General features: G+C 41.8%; 3 protein-coding genes across 4 annotated transcripts; 1 reads left to right on the top strand and 2 right to left on the bottom strand.

Moving 5' to 3' along the window:
- Positions 1–138: 138 nt before the first annotated feature.
- On the bottom strand, positions 139–5,183 carry uros (uroporphyrinogen III synthase). 2 transcript variants are annotated; one of them, XM_048234186.1, is made up of 10 exons: positions 5,034–5,183; positions 4,606–4,690; positions 4,387–4,470; positions 4,168–4,264; positions 3,646–3,717; positions 2,665–2,739; positions 2,476–2,559; positions 2,028–2,113; positions 1,360–1,458; positions 139–866 (listed from the first exon to the last, which is right to left on the bottom strand). In XM_048234186.1, the coding sequence occupies exons 2-10, from the start codon at positions 4,666–4,668 to the stop codon at positions 747–749; spliced, it is 780 nt and encodes a 259-aa protein (XP_048090143.1). In that variant the 5' UTR covers positions 4,669–4,690; positions 5,034–5,183; the 3' UTR covers positions 139–746. The 2 variants fall into 2 exon arrangements, with proteins under 2 accessions (XP_048090143.1, XP_048090142.1); XM_048234185.1 differs by having other exon boundaries at positions 5,021–5,182.
- Positions 5,184–5,479: 296 nt separating this feature from the next.
- On the top strand, positions 5,480–9,741 carry LOC125288057 (BRCA2 and CDKN1A interacting protein). Its single transcript, XM_048234184.1, has 7 exons — positions 5,480–5,764; positions 6,055–6,129; positions 6,252–6,332; positions 6,419–6,505; positions 6,676–6,863; positions 7,984–8,149; positions 8,464–9,741. Exons 1-7 carry the CDS (start codon positions 5,621–5,623, stop codon positions 8,632–8,634), a joined length of 912 nt encoding a protein of 303 aa, XP_048090141.1. The 5' UTR covers positions 5,480–5,620; the 3' UTR covers positions 8,635–9,741.
- dhx32a (DEAH (Asp-Glu-Ala-His) box polypeptide 32a) lies at positions 9,307–21,240 on the bottom strand. The gene is made up of 11 exons (XM_048234178.1): positions 20,544–21,240; positions 18,405–18,598; positions 15,929–16,304; positions 14,787–15,020; positions 14,458–14,551; positions 13,741–13,890; positions 11,724–11,915; positions 11,272–11,412; positions 10,252–10,442; positions 9,878–10,068; positions 9,307–9,496 (listed from the first exon to the last, which is right to left on the bottom strand). The coding sequence occupies exons 1-11, from the start codon at positions 20,817–20,819 to the stop codon at positions 9,307–9,309; spliced, it is 2,229 nt and encodes a 742-aa protein (XP_048090135.1). The 5' UTR covers positions 20,820–21,240.
- Positions 21,241–21,260: the final 20 nt, after the last annotated feature.

The following is a 21,260-nucleotide window of genomic DNA, read 5'->3' on the forward strand; positions in this document are numbered from 1 at the left end:
TGAACTGGTTTAGCCTATTTCTAATTTAGACCTATAAGGGTTATTCATTTCAAAAACTGGACAACATTAAATATAAGTGTACTGTAACTAGGCAACCAGTCTAATCGTGTTGATATCATACAAAATAAGACACAAATGTTGAAGGATGAAAGGATGCTTTATTTTTATAGCATTTCTGAAAATTAATCAAAGCAATTTCATGTCAGTCTCAACATCTTCCTCATCATCATTGGAAAAATGACAGACTTAATAAGGCATAAAATACAACACCATAAACCCATCAGTAGTGCAACACCACTAGTGCATCAGATTTCACATTGAACAAATAAATAACAAACACATCAATCAGTTGTCAGTGGGACCAGATGTGACAGTTAAAACTGATACTGAATGTACGGCTACAGCAAACAGTACACGATATGAGGTGAAGGAGCCACATTGCTACTGAAAACAGCTGCTAGCCTATAACAGCTAGAGCAAGGTGGTCATCGGTGTGTACATCTACAGAGCTGCCAACTCACGCATTGACTGAGATTCATTCATTTGATTGGCTCCACACCCCAATCCAATGCGTGAGGGTTGGCAGCTCTGCATCTATGGTAAAAATTATTATATTCGGTGAAATGTCATCATCGTCTCAGTTTATCTAAATTATGTAACAGATTTATGTATATATGCATATAAGAGTGTGGGCATTTATGTTGGCTCCATCGAGTGCTGAGTGATTGAAAGTGATGGCTGAGTCTCTACAGGGCCTGAGCTATGGCTGCTGCTAGGTGCTGAGCAGTGGGCTTCTCTGCAGAGCCACTCACAGGCAGCCCCTCTGCTGACAAAGCATCTGCTGTGGTGGGGCCGATGGCTGCAAACTGGAACAAGAAGAAAAGTTAATGTATATCACGTATACACCAGGTAATAACAATGACAACAGGGAAGACAACAATTTCATGTACAGCGTTTGACTGCTAAACAGGCATAAAGCAAGGGAGATTGTTTAGGCAAAATGCACAAAGGCAGCTGAAACGATCACAAGTTAGATGGAATGAAAGAGGTTGGGGTGTAATGTGATGTAATGATTCCCCACTCCATCTTTCACAATTACAATTATGGAGATTCCTTGAGTTTTGATGAGAAAAAAAGCTAAACAACATTAAGGATTGATTTGGAGGAGTGCTGGTAAGTGTTGATCAGTATGCCAGCAGGGCCGTGTCTGCGCCAACGCTGGCGGAGGCTTGCAGCTGCTGTGAGAGTGCATGTACATCCAGCAATTACACTGATGCCTGCCGCCCTGAGAGCCTGTGCACACTGGAGAGCCGAGTGCCGCTGGTGGGCATTTATCTCCGCGGAGAGTGTGGTCAGTACCTTAATCTGGCTCAGCTGAGGCCCGGCCAGCCTCCGCACTGTCTCCAGGCAGAACTTCACCCCCGACGGACTGAAGAAAGCGACGCTGGAAGGAACACCCTGTAAGCGCATTTGTGCAACATTGTGTTTATGAAACATAATGACACAACTGGTTTAACATTGTGTTAATGAAACATAACGGCACAACTGGTTTCATTCTGATCCTGACACAAATTGCAGATGAGCTCTGAATTAGAGGAGGAGAACAAATCAGAAAATGAACAGACATCCTGAAATGCTGCCATAAGCTTTCAAATCAGTAAGGGTTCAATAAAAGTATCTGCAGTCTACTAGACTAGGACTCATCTGCATTCATTTATGCATGGAATGTGTAGGATTATATTTGAACGCGGTGTCATAGAGTCACTGGTGTTGAATTTCTGGGTATTAATATAGTAGGTATACTATATAATGTATGGCAGAATCAATACCTTCTGCAGCTGAGAGCAATACAGAGGTTAAAAGCAAGAGACCGTCACAGTGGGAGGTCTCCATTATTTACCAACATTATTTACTCGTCTCCTCTCAATAATTAAACAATGCATTATATCATTAATAATGACCTAGCCAATAGTGTTCATGGCTGTGTAGTGGAGACTCTCGGTGTGTTTACATATCTTACTGTTTACCTGCTGGGTGAAATAATTGGTCAGGTTTTTCTCCAAGTCTGGATGTTGTGCTGTCTGATAGACAGTACAGGTCTCCAAAGGGATCCCTTCCGAGGAAGGAAACAAGAAAAACAAGGCGAGTAAAAACACTCACATTTGCAGAGCTATATTCGACATATATAGCTGGCAATTACAGTTGCCCTTGGGGAGTTAGTCACTGTGAGTTTCAGAATATTGCTGTGTTGTCAGGACAGAGGGTATTAAATTAGTCTGCATGAGTCCACAAATCCCTGAACTAAAGTGGTATGTACAGTGTATAATATGCTGCACAAATATATTTGTGACCAGCCAGTAAGGACAGGCATATCACTAGGGGCTGTTAGAAAAATATATTATATATTTTTTTTTTAAGCAGACATTGCCTAAAGCATAATTGGCCTTTTCATCAACTTGAAAGAGTTGCCCTTACGGTTTTCTCTCAGTGCTGTTGGCAACACCTCCCTTTTGATGGAGCCACATGGAAAAAAGAGTGGCATTATACTAGGGTCTTCCCCTGCCACACACACATTACATAAAGAGTTAATACAGCACATGAAAATAGTTGGAGAAAAATGCATTTATGGATAGCTATAGCAGAGATGACAATTTGCTTTCATACTTTCAAGAATGAGGCGTGACAAAACATCTGCAGTCCCTGTGTCCTCTCCCACAGGGGATAAACCCAACTCCTCCACTGAAAACCATAACAAAAGAAGGAAGGAATACATCATTCATTATTTACACGCCATGCAGGCAGTGTACATCACAAAACACTTGAGGCAAAATATTGAACATTTCTAGAAGAATCATGTCTCAAGATTCATATTTTGCTATTGCACACAGTCCTCTCTAACCAGCTTTACAGTTGTTACTTTTGATGTCAAACTGTGAAAGTAAAATACAACATATCCGTCTTGATGTGTAAACATGTTTGTAGTTATCACTGTTCCATCAAAAATTCAGTAAAGTCTAAAGCTTTTCTGCAGTGAAAATGACTGACCCAGTTCAAGAAAACAAGCAATCACAATGTCGTAAATGGCACAGGTAGTGATCAGGTGCTGGGGCCTAACATGGACATTGCGCCTGGTGCCCAAACAATAGTGAATGAAAGGAAACAAACACGATGGGTGATTGGCAAGGCTCTCGCACTTCGACAGCACGCTGTGACCTGTTTAACTCCAGCCCTTGGTTTCACTAGAACATGAGGTAATTGCACCAATAGATTCCACAAGTGTGCAGGTGCCTGTGCAGCATCAGGCCTCTTCAATTAGCGGCTCATTAGCTAATGTACTGAAGAAGGAAGCAGCAGGGAAGTGTGAATTGCACTGAACTGTGCTAGCACGCCACTACAGCACAGGCTCTCCTGTCACACCGCCACAGCTGGGTTTACATAACAGGAGATTATTACCTTTTTGTCTACCCCACTGAACAATTTGCGCACATCATGAAATATTATTTAAAATGAAATACATACAGATTCATGAAAGGAATCTGAGAATATGTGTGAATGAGACACATAGGCTATTTTGTTTTAAATCAACTTGACAAGCTATGTTAGGCCAATAGGAATAAACAGTGAATTACTCAGAGTGGATCTTACCTAATGAGGCAGTAGCCTTCCCAACAACGTAGATTGCTTTTGCATTCCATTTGTTCCTCAAATTCTCCCATTCTAATGCAAAAGGAAGCACTTAGTTTCACTCAAAATACAAACGGTTAATGAATAAAGAAAAAAAAAACAACAGTAAAGAATAGATAGGAATATCTGCACTGAATATTGAATTTGACAAGCCTTATAAGGTTAAGGCTGACATCTAGTGGATACCTTTGGCATTTCTAATTTGACATGGAGGCTTGTTTTTACTAAAGTTTATGTGCAGAAATATCATTCTTGGAGGTGCAAACAAAATCAAGGTTTTGGTTGATTTGACCATTTGTTTGCACCTCCAAATGCATGGCATACCTGGTTACTGCCCCAAAACGCCCATAAATGCCCGTATGTATGTGTGAAAGAATAGGTGATTAAGGTTTGTAAGTAATTATAATAATCACTTTTGTAGGCCTATGTAAGGTGCAAATAAATGAACTTCAGAGGAACAATATATCTCCTTCTATATCTTACCCATCTTCTTGTTATTGGCATCTAAACACATCTTCACTGCTTCCACTGCTCGTGGGCTTGTAAAAATAAGTCCCCCATACTTCTCTGGCTGAAAAACCTGCCAATTGAAGCGGTGAGAAGAGCTTACCTCACACAGTCACATAGTCAAATCCATTTCTCATACAGTACAATCATGGTAGCAAGATCAACTTGAAGGACAGCACAACAATTCATACAAACCTTTTCAGATAATGTGTCTAAAGACACAAATTTGAAAGAGAGCACAGGGATCAGGGTGGCTTTATGTCCAAAAGCTGACAGCTCCTAAAAATAATCACAGAAAGGACTAGGCTTATTCTGATGAGGGTAATGCATTCAGTTTAATCCTTGTAACTACAACCTAAGCTTGATCTTTAACCACAGCTCTGATACTATGGGCACAACTCCATCCGCATGTACCTTGATGTATGGATCTGGTCCATTCCCCCCTTCTCTTGGTTCTTTCAGAAGCAGAATGTTCATGTCTTCTGGTGTGTTCAATGTGCTATGGAGAGGCAGAGTGCAGTGTATGTGTGGAGGTTGTCAACAATACTTTTACATTAATAACTGACCAGGGCAGTTACTGCAATTTAATCTCAAATGACACACAACTGACTGTCAGAAACTTGCAAACCATGAATAAGGGGTTTACGCCCAATACAGTGGACTCCTGATAACAGGCAGAAGGCAGTCACTTGCGCTTACTGACTAACGGCAGATGACAACAGAACTAAAATTCGTATAGGACTTCTACCATAACGCTTGGTTGGACTCTTTACAATTGTTATTGTCACAAGAGGAATGGAAGTTTGCTTGCGACATGCAATTTCTTTACCTATGCGCATCACTTTATGTCCTTTTGAGCTATTCATCTGGCTCCTTATGTACCGGTACCGCAAAGGGCCTTCTGCATTCGGATATTACCCTTTACTGTCTATGGATATTACAGTAGTATTTTTCTTGTCCCTTCGATTTCCTCTTTTCTCGCTAGAGGAAGCGGCTGAGTACAATTGACTTTATGTAAGGTGACGTTTGCAAATATTACACATGATTTCAGACTTGATAGAAAACCTAACTGATAAGTCTTTATTTATCTCAATATAGCACAGTTTAAAATGTATTGAATTCTACATTGAACGCTATTTCTGGAACATTATTCTGGGAATATATAAAAGCACGCTCCTTTCACCCCTGTATGTGAATGGTATATTCCAATTCGCAGCCATTTTCACAGCGGACCTCTGAGGAAAACGTCGACATGAAGGCTCAATATAGTTGTACTTCCATTGGTTTCATTAGTGTACAGCTCGAGCCAAAATGGTGGACAATGCGCAACAGATTCACACTATCGCTGACATACGGATACATTTAACCTTTGACCTTTCCCTAGTTTCACGGCGTGGAGTTGTTGGTGTGCTCTACTACAGGCTGCAGCATGGCTTCATCAGCGAAAAGGCGAGCAATTGGTGTGGGGAAAAATCCTGATGAAGATGAAGGCGACAGCTCAGATGAGAGAATTGACGACGACGATGGAGACTCAGAAGAAGATAGTGATGAGTCCGAGGAAGAAATCAACGAGGTAGGCTAACGTCTTCACGATAACACTTGAAGCTAACATTCGTTAGCAAGCTAACGAGCATCATGGAATAGTGGTAACGTGACACCTAGGCTAATTAATGTAATCTGAACATATCCTAACTTTTAATGTTAACACCAAGCGTTGTTAAGACTCATTGGCATCAGGAACCTGTCATTGTGTAGATACTATTTATATAGTATCTACACAATATAGACATTTGTTTATGCGTGCTGGTAACCTGTTTCCATTAAATTAATATTACTGAAACTGTAAACTGATGTCCATTTCAGGAGGTGGTAGTAGATTTTGAGGCTCACACAATATCAGACAATGACTTCAATGGGATAAAGAAGTTGCTACAACAGGTAATCTATCAAAGGTGTCACTCTGTTTACCTCCCGTTTACCTCAAAGCTGCTTGAATGAGAAAAAAAAAATACGTAAATGAACACATACTTAATAGGCTAATGACTCATGTCCACCCACAGTTGTTTTTGAAGGCCCACGTTAATATGTCTGAGCTCACTGACATCATTATCCAGCAGAATCACATTGGAAGCGTCATTCGGGTAAGATGAATATGCCTACATATAATATTGTCAAAGAACCTGCATTTTTTTTATGGCAATGATTGACTTGTAATCATATGCCTCAGCAAGCAGATGTTCCTGAAGACAGTGATGATGATGATCCAGACGAAGTTTTTGGCTTCATAAGTATGCTGAATCTAACAGAGAGAAAGGTAAGGGATATTGTGTTTGTTATGCTTTATTGTGTGCTAAGTGGGACTTGGTCATATTTGAATTAGATTATACTATTGCTGATGATGCTTGTTCAATGTGTTGTATATCAAGACTGAATGCTGGCAAGTAACCAGAATGCAATTTCCTTATTTTGTCCTGGGCCGTGCAGGGTGTGGAGTGTGTGGAGCAGATTAAGGAGCTGGTTCTGGCCCATTGTGAGAAGGCTTGTCCCCCCACCGTCACTGAGCAGCTTGAGAAGGCCTTGAATGACACGACCAAACCGGTGGGGCTGCTGCTGAGCGAGCGCTTCATCAATGTGCCCCCCCAGATCGCCCTGCCCCTCCATAAGCAGCTCCAGTGAGTATCCTGCACACCTTCCATTTTCAGGCTCTTACACTTGTCTGTGAGAGGCTCAACATGTGAGAGTAGATGATTCCTATTTGAAATTCATTGCAATAATGCAATCCATTGTATTTGAAATTGACATAAAAATGGTTACAAATTAAAATATAATTGTCCCTGAAAAAATATGATAAGAAAATGTCAGTTACTCTATAAGTCTATAAGACCTCAATATCCTAGTTACAAATTATTTATAAAATTCATTCTGTCGGCATTTGACTAGATTTTTAGATGCTGCTGCCGGTGGGCGACCTTTATTGTTAACTTGGTCATTCTAGGTCTACATCATAAAATGTAAAACTGGTGAGCTGATTCCCGTTTATTGTACTGATGGGCTTTTTGAAAGGGATCATAAGGGGCTAATGGCTGGACCAAGGTTATTGTTTACATTGTTCTTTTCAGCAGGGAGAATGTAATATGTTCAGCAGGCAGCTATAATAGTATCACCTGATCCAGTAAAGTCTTCATCCAACCCTGTGGCCCAGATATGATTATTCCTCCCACAGATGGACAGCTGGATACCAAATCCAGATTCTGTTTCAAACTAATCTCCTGCCAAGTCATCAGACTATGTAGCCTAGCAAGATGGCTAGCTCACTCAAAAATGTGAACCTTGTAACCGCAGTCATTTTGATTAGTATTTTAGACTGAAAATGAGTCAGATGTTTGGGCCTACAGTTTTAAAAGATAAACATCTGAGTATACTTATGTCTGTACCTCCATAAAATAGTTGTCGTGGACCCAGTCAGTTTTCATGGTCAATACAGGCCAGCTAAAATGGCTGCTTTGCTGCTCCTTTATCCACTTCCTCTTTGTTTATATATTTTTTGGTATTCATCATCGTCTGTCATAAACATTTTGGTTAGCCTTCAGTCTGTGTTCTCTGTGGTAGACAACAAACTCTGTATCAGTGATAGTTCAAAACTATAAAATATGGACAAAACAGACCTCATCATAGACCAGAATACATGGACAGGACATTTTGAAATGTATTTAACAAGTTTAACAGCCACAATATTTTTACCTTGTAATCTATTTACTGACAAGTAATCTGATTGTTGTCTTTCTGATGCAGAGATGAGATTTTAGAAGCACAGAGGACCAACAAACCCAGTGGGAAATGCCATTACTGTCTGATGATCAGCAAGACCTGCAAGGAGGTGAAGAAGACCATCCCTAACAGAGGAGCCCCAAAGGAGGATATGATGTTTGTGAATGCAGAGGAGGAGTTTTTCCATGAGGTAAGTCTACAAGTATGAGCAGTTAGACACAGCAAGAGCTGACACAAATGTGATGTTCAGTACACTGTTATCGTGGCCAAACATAATATTATCACAATTATACAAACTAAACAAACAAAAATAATAATAGTAAGGAAATGTATGTATTTTTATACAAATGAAATGCATTTCTACATCAGTTCATTTTAGCTTAAAGAAGTATAAGGTGGTGAATTAGAATATTGGATTCTGCAGTTTGTCCTGTTTAGTGATGCAAAAAGTAATTGTTTAGTTTGTTAAATTTACCAAGCACTTTTTGAAATTCTTTTCTTCAGCAAGCGTCTGTAAAGTTCCAGTACTCAGTCCAGGAGGAGACAGACTCATGCCTGAGTGGAAGGTGGTCGTTTGATGACGTGCCGATGAAGCCGTATCGCACTGTCATGTTGGTTCCCATGGACAAAATGGGAGTTATAATGGACAAACTCAAGGAGTACCTCACTGTTTGATCTACTTTTCATATGTTGTATGACTATACCTTCATACAAACCTCTGGACCTTTAAAAAAGTGTGACCGACGCTGAAAGTTTCTTAGTCCAGTGGATGGTGTCTCTTCACCTCATTAAGTCCAACTGCATTGGAGTTTGAATTATGTTTTTTCTAACCTGGTCAACCAATTAAGGCCAAGTGGTAGTCTTAGACTGGTATTGAATCATTTGTGTAAATTCATATTGTCACTTTCCTGAAATATAATTATTTTTGAAATTATTTATCTCAGACTTGAGGTGAAAGTCTGAGATTCCTTAAACCCAGTGAAACATTTTTCTGCGGCTCAATGCATTAAACAAATCAACTTCTGTAGTCCATAACTGCAATAATTTATTCATCTGTCATTTGTGTAAATACTAATCACAGAATACCTGAAAATAATTCAACCTCTCCAAGAAAACTTTCTGTACACTAGAAGTCCAAAATTTATGTACATGTATGTTCCAAAAACCATTCAGAAATTGCATATTAAAATGCAATATATTCCTTCCCTGAATACATGTTTTTTTTATCTGCAACATGTCCTACATGATGAGACATTTAACATTTCCACAGAAGGACAAATGTGCAGACATGCTTCATAGTTCATTTTGGCAACTGGTCTTCAGATTCTGAATGCAGTATGAATAGTTCTACTGGATCACACATCTGTCATAAGACTGTGGCTCTGGACAGTCTGTTTGTGTGGTGATGGCCTGTGAGGTCTGGTTGTTGTCCTTGCAGCTGCCAGGGCCTTCATGATCCATGATGCACTGCAGTATGTCTCTGCTCTCACTTGACGGCAGATTGTAGAAGAAATACTGGGGTGCCATCTGAATGAATCTATGGAAGGACGACAAAATCACTCAACCCATTTTACTGAAACCATATTTTCAGAATGATATACATTTACCAGATTAGTTAATGGGAATTTAATCTGGGTTTGTTTTTTACACCTAAAAAAAAAAATCCCTTATTTTGGAAAACCACAAATCCCTTCAGTTCTGGGAACTGTAATCTCCAAATTCCCACTGTAATACCAGACAGCAGATTACATATCCAAAATAAAAAATACTGAATTGTTTACAGTTTTGTTGTGAGCTACTGTTTTTTCCCAATGAATATTATTCAGTGTTCCACTCAATACAGGACACACACACACCTGCGTTCCCTTATGTCATAACTGAGTAGAGAGTTGAAGGGGATCGGAACGTGTTGACTTACGCTTCAGGGGAGATTTGAGACACGGTGCGGATGCAGTTATTCTCAGACAGGGTGTACTCATGGAAGAGCACCCACTCGGGCAGACCCAGTTTGTGTGCTTTGGCTCCATAGCTGGACAATGGATGGACTTGAGCTATGTGCTTGTTGGAGAGCATGAAGTAAGTCCCTGAGCCATCTACATCTCTGGCAATCTGAAGGAATAGGAGTTCAACAAGTATTAATATACTGATGGATCATGCATGTAAATTGTGTTAAACGGTTGTGAATACAGAGCTGTATCTCTAAAAACAAAGGATAACTGTTGACTATAGAAACACTAGCACATGATAATCTTTATATTTACATTTAATCTGTCAGAGTGTATGCATGCATACCTGCATAAAGAATCCAGCCAGCAGGGCTCTCTTGACATTGAGGGTATTGATTTTTGTTCCAAAAGCTGGCTCAGAGATAGGCAACTCGAGTCTTCTGAGGATGTCCATCAGTTCAGATCGGATGGCACCAGCGGTGTTCAATGCTTCGTAACACAGGAAGTAGTCCTGGCACCACTTCTCAGGGCTGAAGTCTGAAAGAGAGGTCTGATTAGAGTAGGAGCTGCATTCACTTTCATCTAAATTTAGTCTTCACAACTGAACTGAAATGTGCTGCCCTACTGCTGAGCATGGGGTTCCTTACTTGAAAATGGCCACCATCTTCTTATCACTATGTCCTCAAAACCATACACTGACAGAACACTTTACTCTGATTGGCCACACATGCATGCCTGTGGGAAACAGACTTCATGGCACCAAAACAACTGGCACCAACTGGCTAAAACTAACCCCTGAAAACAGTCCAGGAGGGGTTTAGAATCTGGATTGGATTAGACATGGACGTCATTAGATAGCAGTTCTAAATAATTGAAACTGAACAATCATAGTGAAATGTGATTTAAACCACACATTTCGACCATAGGGAACAACTTCTGCTGAAACTTACTAGATCGATGCTGCCAAACTATCTTGCCATCTGAACTTTCACTGGGAATATAGTCTAGAAACCCTCTGTTGACAAGACCTTGGACGGAATTTTACTGGATCTATCAGCAAGCTTTGGGGACTGAGATAAATGCTAAAGTTACATTTGAAATCCAGCTGCAGTGGTTGTCAGCAACATGTTTGGAAAAGATGCAGCAACTGGACATGTTGTCTAAAGGGAATCATGATGAGGAAACCTGGGAGTAAATCCAGTCATGGTAAATGAGTTTAATGAGTGTTAATCAGTAATGGTTCCCCATCACAATGAACACTCTGGAATTGTCCCAATGTTCTGACCTCTCCTTTAATAAATATTTTTCTGCAATTTCTGTCTTAATGCTATTGTTTAGCGTGATGTGGTCATGTAATCAAACTAACAGGGTTCTCTCTGGCTCTGCTTGAAGGTGTTGTAGATGTTGATGAGTGTGAAATGGTCGCCCTCTGGATGCTGGAATTTCAGGTGGCACTGCATTGCCTCAGTTGCCATGCCGACAGGTGGTTCCAAGAAGCAGCTTGGTGCTACAGGAACCAGAAACAATTAGCATCATACCAGTGTCTGGAGCGGTGTTCAAACTACTGTGCAGGAAAAATAACATGGCTACCTACAGTATGAGCTGCACTGAATCTTCTGTAAACTTGTCCTCAATAATGTTACACAATTCAGAAATCTAAAATCACACCTTATTTAGAATCTCAAACGGGGCAAACCATACAAAACTAGACAATAACAGAACATATTTTAAGTGGTAACATAGCTTACAAAAGATTAAGAATAAATTTAGAATAACTGAACGAGAACTGTAGATTTTGAATGGTTCATAAGACTGTACCTGCTAACATGGCTGCGATCGTCACCACTTCGCTTACGCAGTCAAACTCACAGGAGGCCAGCAGTGACTTAGCCATCTGGGGGTCCAAAGGAAACTCTGACATGATGATTCCAATCTCTGATAAATTCCCATCATTGTCCAATGCAGCCAGGTAATCCAACTCCTCTAGAGCCTGCATTAGACCTTCAGGATCTGAAAGAAATAAGAAGAGGGACCATTTTTAAAACTAAAGCACAGAGGGCACTGTGGGGACAGAGAACTTTAAAATAGTCAGTCAGTCCACCTCTAACATGTAACCAGCAAAAAGGGAGGAAAAAACAATAGTTTAGAAGTAATAGAAAACAGGGATATGTGTCTGGAATCAGGCCCGGATCTAGGCTGCTCAGATTGGGGGGCAAATAGAAATTTGGGGTGGGCACAATGAATACAATTTAAGCACAGCTTTAAGAAACTCAAATAGTCTACATGCATGCTTAGCATTTTGTGAACATTAAGGCTACTTTGACAAACTCTTAGTCAGCTGATTTTAATAATATTTACAGATATTTAGGCGATATTTGTAACATTTATTTTGTATTTGGCCTGTTATGAAATCATGTATTGAACTATTTAAACACACTGTGAAACCTGAAGCCCAAAGTTGGAGACATGCATTTAGACATTGCTGCAAATGTAAAACCGGATTACTCTGGAATGGCTAACTGCACAGGGGAATGCTTTACACCTTTGTATTCGGTAAGGTCTCCTGTTTCTTCTGATATATGGTTTGTCATGTGTTCGGGAAAAATTTGTGAAGTATTCCACCGAGATGAATGGGTAGGGAGACAGGCGCAGAATGTAACATAAATAAATTAAAGTTACTAACATTGTTTAAAAGCTTAGAAAAACACGTGGCCACCGTAAAATTCCCACCCTGCTTATAACACAGTTAAGGAATGACCAATGTTAACAAACTAACTGGCTAGATCACTTTAGAAAGCTAACATGCACATTAGCTAAAAAACAAACCTTATTCAAAACGAGAATAATACCAACAGTAACACTACAGTTAAAGGTCTTTATTTTAACCAGCAACAAAAATCTATTTTACATCTAGTAGCCTATAACCTTTATGGAAATATAGCTAAGCCCTCTCTACTGAAGTATGAAACAGCAAGTGATGCACACAGTGTGGAATGGTAGGGGAACGCTGCTGCTCCGGTATTTATACTATCCAACCAACAAATCAGCACCCTCAAATTCAGACAGGACCCAATTAGAAAAGTGTGATTGGCAGATTCAATAGCTGTCAATTAAAATTGACCAATTAGGTGGGGCAGAAGAAATATTTGGGGGGGCATTGCCCCTCCCAGCCCTATTCTAGATCCGGCCATGTCTGGAATCGATGCCCTCTCCAAATCAACCCATTGAACTAGGCTCTGCTGATGAACAAAACAGAAAACTGATGATTTTCAATAGCTATTGAGCCAACACAGACAAAGGTCGTACATCCCTGTACATCAGTTAGACTTCCAGTAACATTTTTAATCGCTTCAGCATCATCACCACAGTGGGCTCCACTGGGTGCATTTGGATGCGGGCACAGCACAAACATTCCAGGCCCAACCTGATGGCCAAAGGGTGGGGGAGCTTCCTGTCCTTTGTGCTGTGAGGCCTAACACAGAGCCACAGTGTAATCGCTAACAAGCCTGTAGTCTTTATGTTGCCTCTCAACAGTGCTGGCAATAAGATCCAAGCCTTCCCACACATTCGCCTCTCTGCCTCGCAACAAAGCCCCGTGGCCTGCTGCTGTCAGCTCTGCTCAGGCATGGATCACTGGAGCCACTCAGTCCCAACACAGGGCCACAGCAAGGGCCATCTGTGGCCTTGAAACAAGCCAAATGTATGCACACGAAGCACACACGCACAGGCTCGCATACACACACACACACACACACACACACACACACACACACACACACACACACACACCCCTATCCCATCTCTCACACTGGTCTTTCGCACAGTGAGGACTCACCTGGTCTGTTGATGAAGTCACAGTGGCCTAGGCCGGCGACCTCCATCCTCTTGAGGAACAGAACGGTGGGCACAATGCTGGACTCCAGCAGCTGGGGAGCGCTCTCTGCAGGCAGCTTGGTCTCCTCAGGGTACAGGCAGAAGCACTTCCCTGGAGGAACATTCATGACACTGATCATTCAATTATACTTGTCAATATAATATAGAATAAGCCATGGTAAAATGGAGACATAAGTTTGGCCAAACAAAAAATCAAATCCATATCCAACAATATCAAAAGGAAAAACATGTTGATCCTCCTCTAGTGCATTCTCCACCCAGCTTTCTGACAATAACTTTTATGTTTCTGTACTGAACAATGGAAACTGAAGGCAAGCTGAATAACACTAAATGTGTGATTAAATGTTTTGGAACGGAAATCTATTATACGAACTTGCAAAACAATGCAAAAGCAAATTCCAATACTTGACCTGAGGCAAAAAAAACAATGCTAGGGCCTCCCCTTTATTATACATAATTATGTTCAGTTCTGTTTCTTATACCTCCCTTACTCTGAAGGAATTTTCTCAAATGCACAGCCAACCAATCTGGCTAGTAGTTATGAAAGCAAGCCTGTTTTGAGTTACAGTTCTTAAGGAGAGTGTCTTGTTATATGGTCAAATTGAACAGAGCAGCCCTTGACAGTTTACAAGGGTAAATCCTTTGAAGTGTATTCTACCTGCAGGCCTGGTCAGCTGCTTGCGGATATCAGCCTGACATCTGCTGATGGGTCTTATCACCTCTGCGTATGCCCGGACACGAGGGTTGTATACCTGTGGAGGAGCAATCACAGTCATGTCAGCTCACCGAGCCAGTCGAGCCTAGCTACGGGCATGCAGACCATGAGAGAAACACTCGGCTGTTGTTTACGCTGGCCTGGAAGGCAATGCTGAGGGGAGAAAACAGCGCTGACGGTACAGCAAGTGGGTTTGTGCCTCAAGAGATGCTCTAATAAAAAAAATACACTGCAAGCTTTTATCACACTCACAAGAAAACATCCTCACTCACATATTTCCTCTCCATTCCAGTGTCGATCACAAAGTTGAGCGAGTCCACAGCCCAGAACATGTCCTCGGCCTGACTGTGGGAGAGGAAGACTCTTCGGCTGTTCGGCTGCTCCTCAGCCATGCACGGGTCCAGCCCCAGTCTGCCCGGGTGAAGGGCCACTGGGATCAGCTGCCCCAGTCCGCCACTCAGCCTGGCCCCCTCCTTACACAGGATCCCGTAGGCACACTCCACCTCCTGTAATGGGTCAAGACCACCACAGATGAGCCTCACAGGCACCACGTCAAATTGAGGGTGGTAAGAACAATCCGATGACTATACTTTAATGGGCATACAAAAAGGGCTTTATGGGATGTACCACTGCACTTAAAGTCTTTGGATTCTGCATAATCTGGTGACAAGTGAAAGTCTTCGCAGTTCGCACAGCATACAGTAAGCTCACTCTCAGCTTCTGAGATCAGCAAACACTGGAGAAAACCTCACTGAAGTTTCTCTCAATTAACTCCCCATTACCCAGGATCAGTTCAGCTTTCAATTCTATCAGGAGAAAAACCCCAGGCTTACATAGGATATCTCAAGTAGGGGCTACTGGGGGCTACTGCTTACTGATGAACATGGACCAGGCCGCTGTATGAGGGCACAGAAGCACATAAGAGTCTTAAAAGTGAAATAAATAACACAATGATACAGAATGTACCACTATTACGGGATTTGTTCCCATAACTGACAAACACAGCAACGATTAAAGGGCTGAGCTGGTCTGGTGTCCTGTGACTGAAGTGCATTGTGCCACGAGCACAATGTTGTTATTGTCCCCCTGTTGATATTGTCATAATTAGAGCCATGCACTCAGGCCCAACGGCAGAGCTGCTAACATACAGTGCCAGTCAGAGCTAATGCTCACTTCCCAGGAAAAATGTCTATGCCAATGTAATGCCTACATACGTCTCATTCCACTGCAACCATATGTAAAGAATGCTATTGCAAACTCTATAGCTATAGCTCCCTTTAGCTTGTATGTATGTGGTGAGTATGTTCTGGTACAGAGCAGAGGAAAACTGATGTGTGTACACACACACACACACACACACACACACACACACACACGCACGCACACACGCACACACGCACACACGCACACACACCTGAGCGGAGGCTAGAAACACAGCGATGTCTCCCTCTTCCCTGGTGCGGTGGATCTCCAGTACCAGTCGGAGCGCTGGGTAGAAGTAATCCTTATGGCTCCCACTGCTGTGCACCACCTCAGCAGTGTTCAGGGTCTCCAGCGTCAGCAGGGGCACGCCGGCTCCGTAGTGGCCCAGCAGGCGCTCTGCAGCTGGGGGAGCAGACAGCACCACCACTCGCAGCTCCGGCCTCTGGACCAGAACCTCCTTGAGCAGGCCCAGCAGGAGGTCAGTGCTGACGGTGCGCTCGTGAGCCTGGTCTAGAATGATGGCGCCGTAGTGCTCCAGCAGGGGATCGGACATCATGTCCCGCAGCAGCACGCTGTCTGTGCAGTACCTGGGGAAAGAGCAAGGAAACCATCACAATGCTAAAACCTCATTCCATTATGCATGCCTGCGCAGTTCACATCACAGTTATGTTGAATCATGGAAAATACTTGGAGATTATGACAGATTAGACACATTATACACATTTGCTAAAGGTAAAATCACACACACACACGGTCCCATACACAAAGCACAAAAAACATAGAAATGTCTTTGTACAGAGTGCTACATTAACAGCAACAGCATCTCGTTATTATGACCGCCGCGCAGCGAAGCGGCGGTCATATAGGTTTACAGTAGTCAGATTTTTTTTTTTTTTTTTTTTCATGCCCAAATTTCTGTCAAGGATTCCCGGGACACTGACCCACACAAAGACCGGGGTACACGAAACTTGGTGGGCATGTAACCCCACATGGATAGCATGGAACCATCGTTTTTCGTTTTGATCTGTAGCCCCCCCACTGGACTGGACCCCCCGAAAGGAGGGTAGGGCAGACAGTTCTCTGTGAATATCTTGAGAACTGTAGGGCCTAGGATGACCATTTTTTTCCGTATGTTTGCCTCCTGGGGTCATGTTAACCCATTTCATGTGGATACACGTGCACAAACAGAACAGAACACACACACACATACACAGTAATCATACGTATGACACATACTCACAAAGTATGCACAGGCACATACGCAGGCACACACACAAGCACGCGCGCACACACACACACACACACACACATAACATAAACATGTACATGCACACAATTCAAGAATTTCTCAGAATTATGAACAGGCAAGATGGAGGTGGGGTTGTATAAAATGAATTTTACATGTGAAATCTATGAACTAATCATGATTTGGTACTTGTTGTCTAGCAGATACCAGTGAGAATTGAGTGTGGATAATGCAATTTAGTGAGACAGTTAGAATCATATAGGCCTTTCAGCGTGATTTATTTTTGTGGAAAAAATGTGCTGGACTGGGCGTCGGTCATATTTTGTACCGCTCTGCGGTACATCTAGTTAATGATGCATCTGTAATGGGTGGGAAACACTTGCTAACCAACATTTATTTCAACCATAACTAACTGCTTACATATTAGTTCAAACCGTTCAAAACTATTTAGGACACGCAATTGAAATGCATGAAGGTTCTTGCCATCCGTGTGTTAATCTTCCTCTCCTGGAGGTACTACGCGTGATCAGTGCCCCCTCACTCAGTACATGTCTTCCCTGAAGCAGAAAGACTTCAGAGTTAACTTTTCCAGATGAGCGCCTTTCCTTTGTTCTTCTCCCCACTAAAGCCTGGACATGGGAGGAGTTCTCTAATCAGCCCTGGTCTCCACAGGGTGCTTAAGGCCCCTCAAAGTCAGACGTAATGGACCCTCTATGGGGCACTCACATCACATAACTGGTCACTGTACACTGATAATCAGCAGGTCAGGTCCATGTCCAAACCATACTGTACATTCATATTACTCCTACACAATCTGGACTGTGGTCATAACATCTACATCTTATAACTTATTCCCCGTTATATATTGTTCTTAAAGTATATTCTTTTTCTTTGTTTGTTAAGCAATTATATTATGTTTACATTCCTGTCTTTTCATTGTCGTAGTTAATATTTAATAATAAGCAAAGTTATTGCACTGTTCAATCCCTGCACTGTTCACTTTGCACTACCACCATTGCACACACTCTACCATAACATCTTATTATGGTCAGTCTACCAGACCTTTGTAATGTTTTCACATGCTCTTTAAATGTTTACATTTCTTTGAGTGATTTGTATGTATGTAAGATATGTGTGTATGTGTGTTTGTTGTGTTATGGTTATATAACCCGGGGCTACTGCCTCGGGATTAATAAAGTATGTATGTATGTATGTATGTATGTATGTATGTATGTATGTATGTATGTATGTATGTATGTATCTATCTATTTTAGTGTAATAAAATATATAAAGATACTGGCAAAATCTGGATCAAATAAAATTTGGTCTAGCTGTTCTAGCATGTTCTGAAATTATCACAGGAAAAAGGTGTGTGTGTGTGAATTTTCTTGTTTCAGAAGCATACAGTATGTCCACTCTAACAGCAAGCATTTCCCCTCACCTGAGCACAGTGTCACTGGAGCAGCAGGTCTCCAGAGGGATGCTGTAGCCCACCTCGTGGCCAATGTTCACGTCCATCTCGTCGGCCACGCGCAGGGCCAGCTCCACAGCCTGCTGCCGGTGGATCTGCGTGCACACCACCATGCCATGCTGGAACTGCGCAGACAGACAGAACTCTGCACACCACTGGGGGATCTGCAGGTGGGCCACAGACAACACAAAACGGCTGCATTAGGACCGTGCTGCTGAAGATGCAGTAGGGCTGTGCAATTAATCAGAAGCATATTTCAATTATAATTATGACTCCCTATGATTATGAAAACAGCCTTTATTATAAAACAACAATTGTTTTGCCATATTCTGCTTTGCAACAGTGTATTTGTTTTGTCATAGTAATAAATCCAACTTTTGCTAACGGGTAAATGTTGTAATTTATTGATGTAATTAATTTTTGGAATGTTTCGAAAATGGATGGTGTCTCCATTATCATGGCATAATTGTGTTAAATAATCATGATCTCAATATTGACCAAATTTACTGTAATCATGATTTTTGCCATGATCGAGCAGCCCTAAGATACAGGCCATTCTCAGTTTCCGTATAGCCTACATGGCATTTCAGTTTCAATCAGCATATTACATAGTAAAGACAACCACACCACAGTGTACATGATCACCCTGCAGGGATTAGATGAGATGAGATAAGATAGATACGATTAGGAGACACCCTGGGGTATTATTTCACTATGGCCATAACAACCATTCACTAACAGTGTCTTGTGGCAACATCATTATTGGCAATAGGATATGTTATGATTTGTGACATGACTAAAATATATATACTATTTTGTGACATAATAGTGCACCATTATCTGCCATTAATTGCATTTGTTTCTGAACAAATATTCAACTTGACCAATCTACTACTTTTGGCAACAGAAACACTGACCAGATTTCAGAGCCCACACAGAGATATGCCCACTTGGGGAGGTCAACCCCTTGCCTAATGGAGGCACATCACAGTCTATGCCCCTAATGGAAACTGCTTGGGCAGCAAAGTGACAGCTCCAATGGATGAGGGCTTAGCAGTGGGAGGCCCCCCCCCCCAGACCCCTCTAACTCAGGCCAACAGCTGGACCTTTTGTATGAGCGCCGGCTGCATTAGGCCTGCTCTGAAAGCACAGGCAGACAGGACACACACACAGGCTAGCGCCTGCATCTGCTGCACCAAGCCTATTGAATGCACTAAAGACTGAGTTTATCTAGGACAAAACTAGGCTGGGGGATGGAACCCTTCTGTCAGCCTGTCTGCCTCATAGCTGCTGTGTGTGTGTGATCAACTAAATTACATTCTATTCTTAAAGTGAGAGGATATATGACAATAAAAGTGTTCAATATTCACTCACAGGGACGTCATTCACTATTTATAGATACAAATATTTAGGCATTGACAACAAAAAGGTAGATTCCAAACCTAACATTAAATACTTCACATAAAACCTGTGCAGTCATGACATAGTCAGACACGTAAGCCTAAACCTTCAAAGAAAGTTACATTTCTGTGTAAAGGGATTTGAAAGTGATTGCCACCACAAACAGACAGGGTTGATGGGATTAAACTGTCAGGATAAATAAAGGCATTAGGTAACACAGGCAGTCAATATGATTAGTGTTCTTGTTCCTTCACAAAGACTACTGACTATTTTCACAAAACTACTGACTCCCTCTCATGTTAACCAGGTCAACTCCACAAAGGTCTGCGAGGTCATTCTGCTTGCTGTAATGTAATATGGAGTCCCTCTGGCTATATATAGACAGGCCAAGCCTACAGTGTGAACTACTTTGTTTAAGAAACTTCTATGGTAGGAAGTCGTGTTAATTTATACAGATTCACGCATCATGGTAAATATGGTTTGCCTTAGAGCTTCAAGCAAGTGCAAATAATCCCACTGTAAACGAATAGTCTACTTCATCAATAATATTTTAGATCCGCGGTCATCAGTTGCAGCCTATAGGCTATACTTTTGTGCTTCTGCCTTTTGGAAAATGTTCAAATTTTGCACACAAAATACCACTAAAGGCAAATTCTGTCTCATCATAAAACATGCCTGAAAATACTGATGCAGAAATCATGCACTCACCTGCGAACTTTTTCCAGTTTTTGTTGTGCCTGAAACTATTACAATTTGGTTATTCATCAACAGGTCCAGGAATTCGCATCGTACTTTCCAAACAGACAGGGACTTTCTCTCTTTCAAAAGTTTGTAATAACGGGAAGAATATGGCAGACCATCAAACTGATTCAGCTCAAGATCATCCCCAAAACCAAAAGCTTCCTCAGCAGCACCATCAACAACATGAGAAAGAGCACAAAGCTCAGTGTCTGTGTGATCCTCTGAAACACAGGACTCCGCCATAATGATTGCCTATAGCCAGCCGCGAGTCCCTATGCTGAGCAAAGGAACCCGACCAGGGCATGGAGAAGTCTATAGCTTCCAGTCAGGTTATGTCCAAAAAATAGTTACAAAGAAATAGCAGAACCTAAGTCTTGCAAAACCACTCCTGACTTTGTCAACCGATGATAACACAACGCCAACTGAGAGCGCGCAAACCGAGAGCGGCAAAACGCTTCGCTCAAGAACGTAAAAATAGTCTACACTTCAATAGTTTTTAACAGTTTCGTGTTTCCAAGTATATTTCTCCAAAGAGCCATTTACTTCCACATAAACAATGTTGATCCCGTCGGATTGTTACACTCCATCCCTTGGAACACGTGAACTGAGCCCGACGCTCTCACGAATGAGTTTCGAGAGCCTCGGTCTGATCATGTGGTCACTAATCCCATTATAAAAAACGGT

The sequence above is a fragment of the Alosa alosa genome, chromosome 22 (assembly GCF_017589495.1).
Source record: "Alosa alosa isolate M-15738 ecotype Scorff River chromosome 22, AALO_Geno_1.1, whole genome shotgun sequence".
NCBI lineage: Eukaryota > Metazoa > Chordata > Actinopteri > Clupeiformes > Clupeidae > Alosa > Alosa alosa.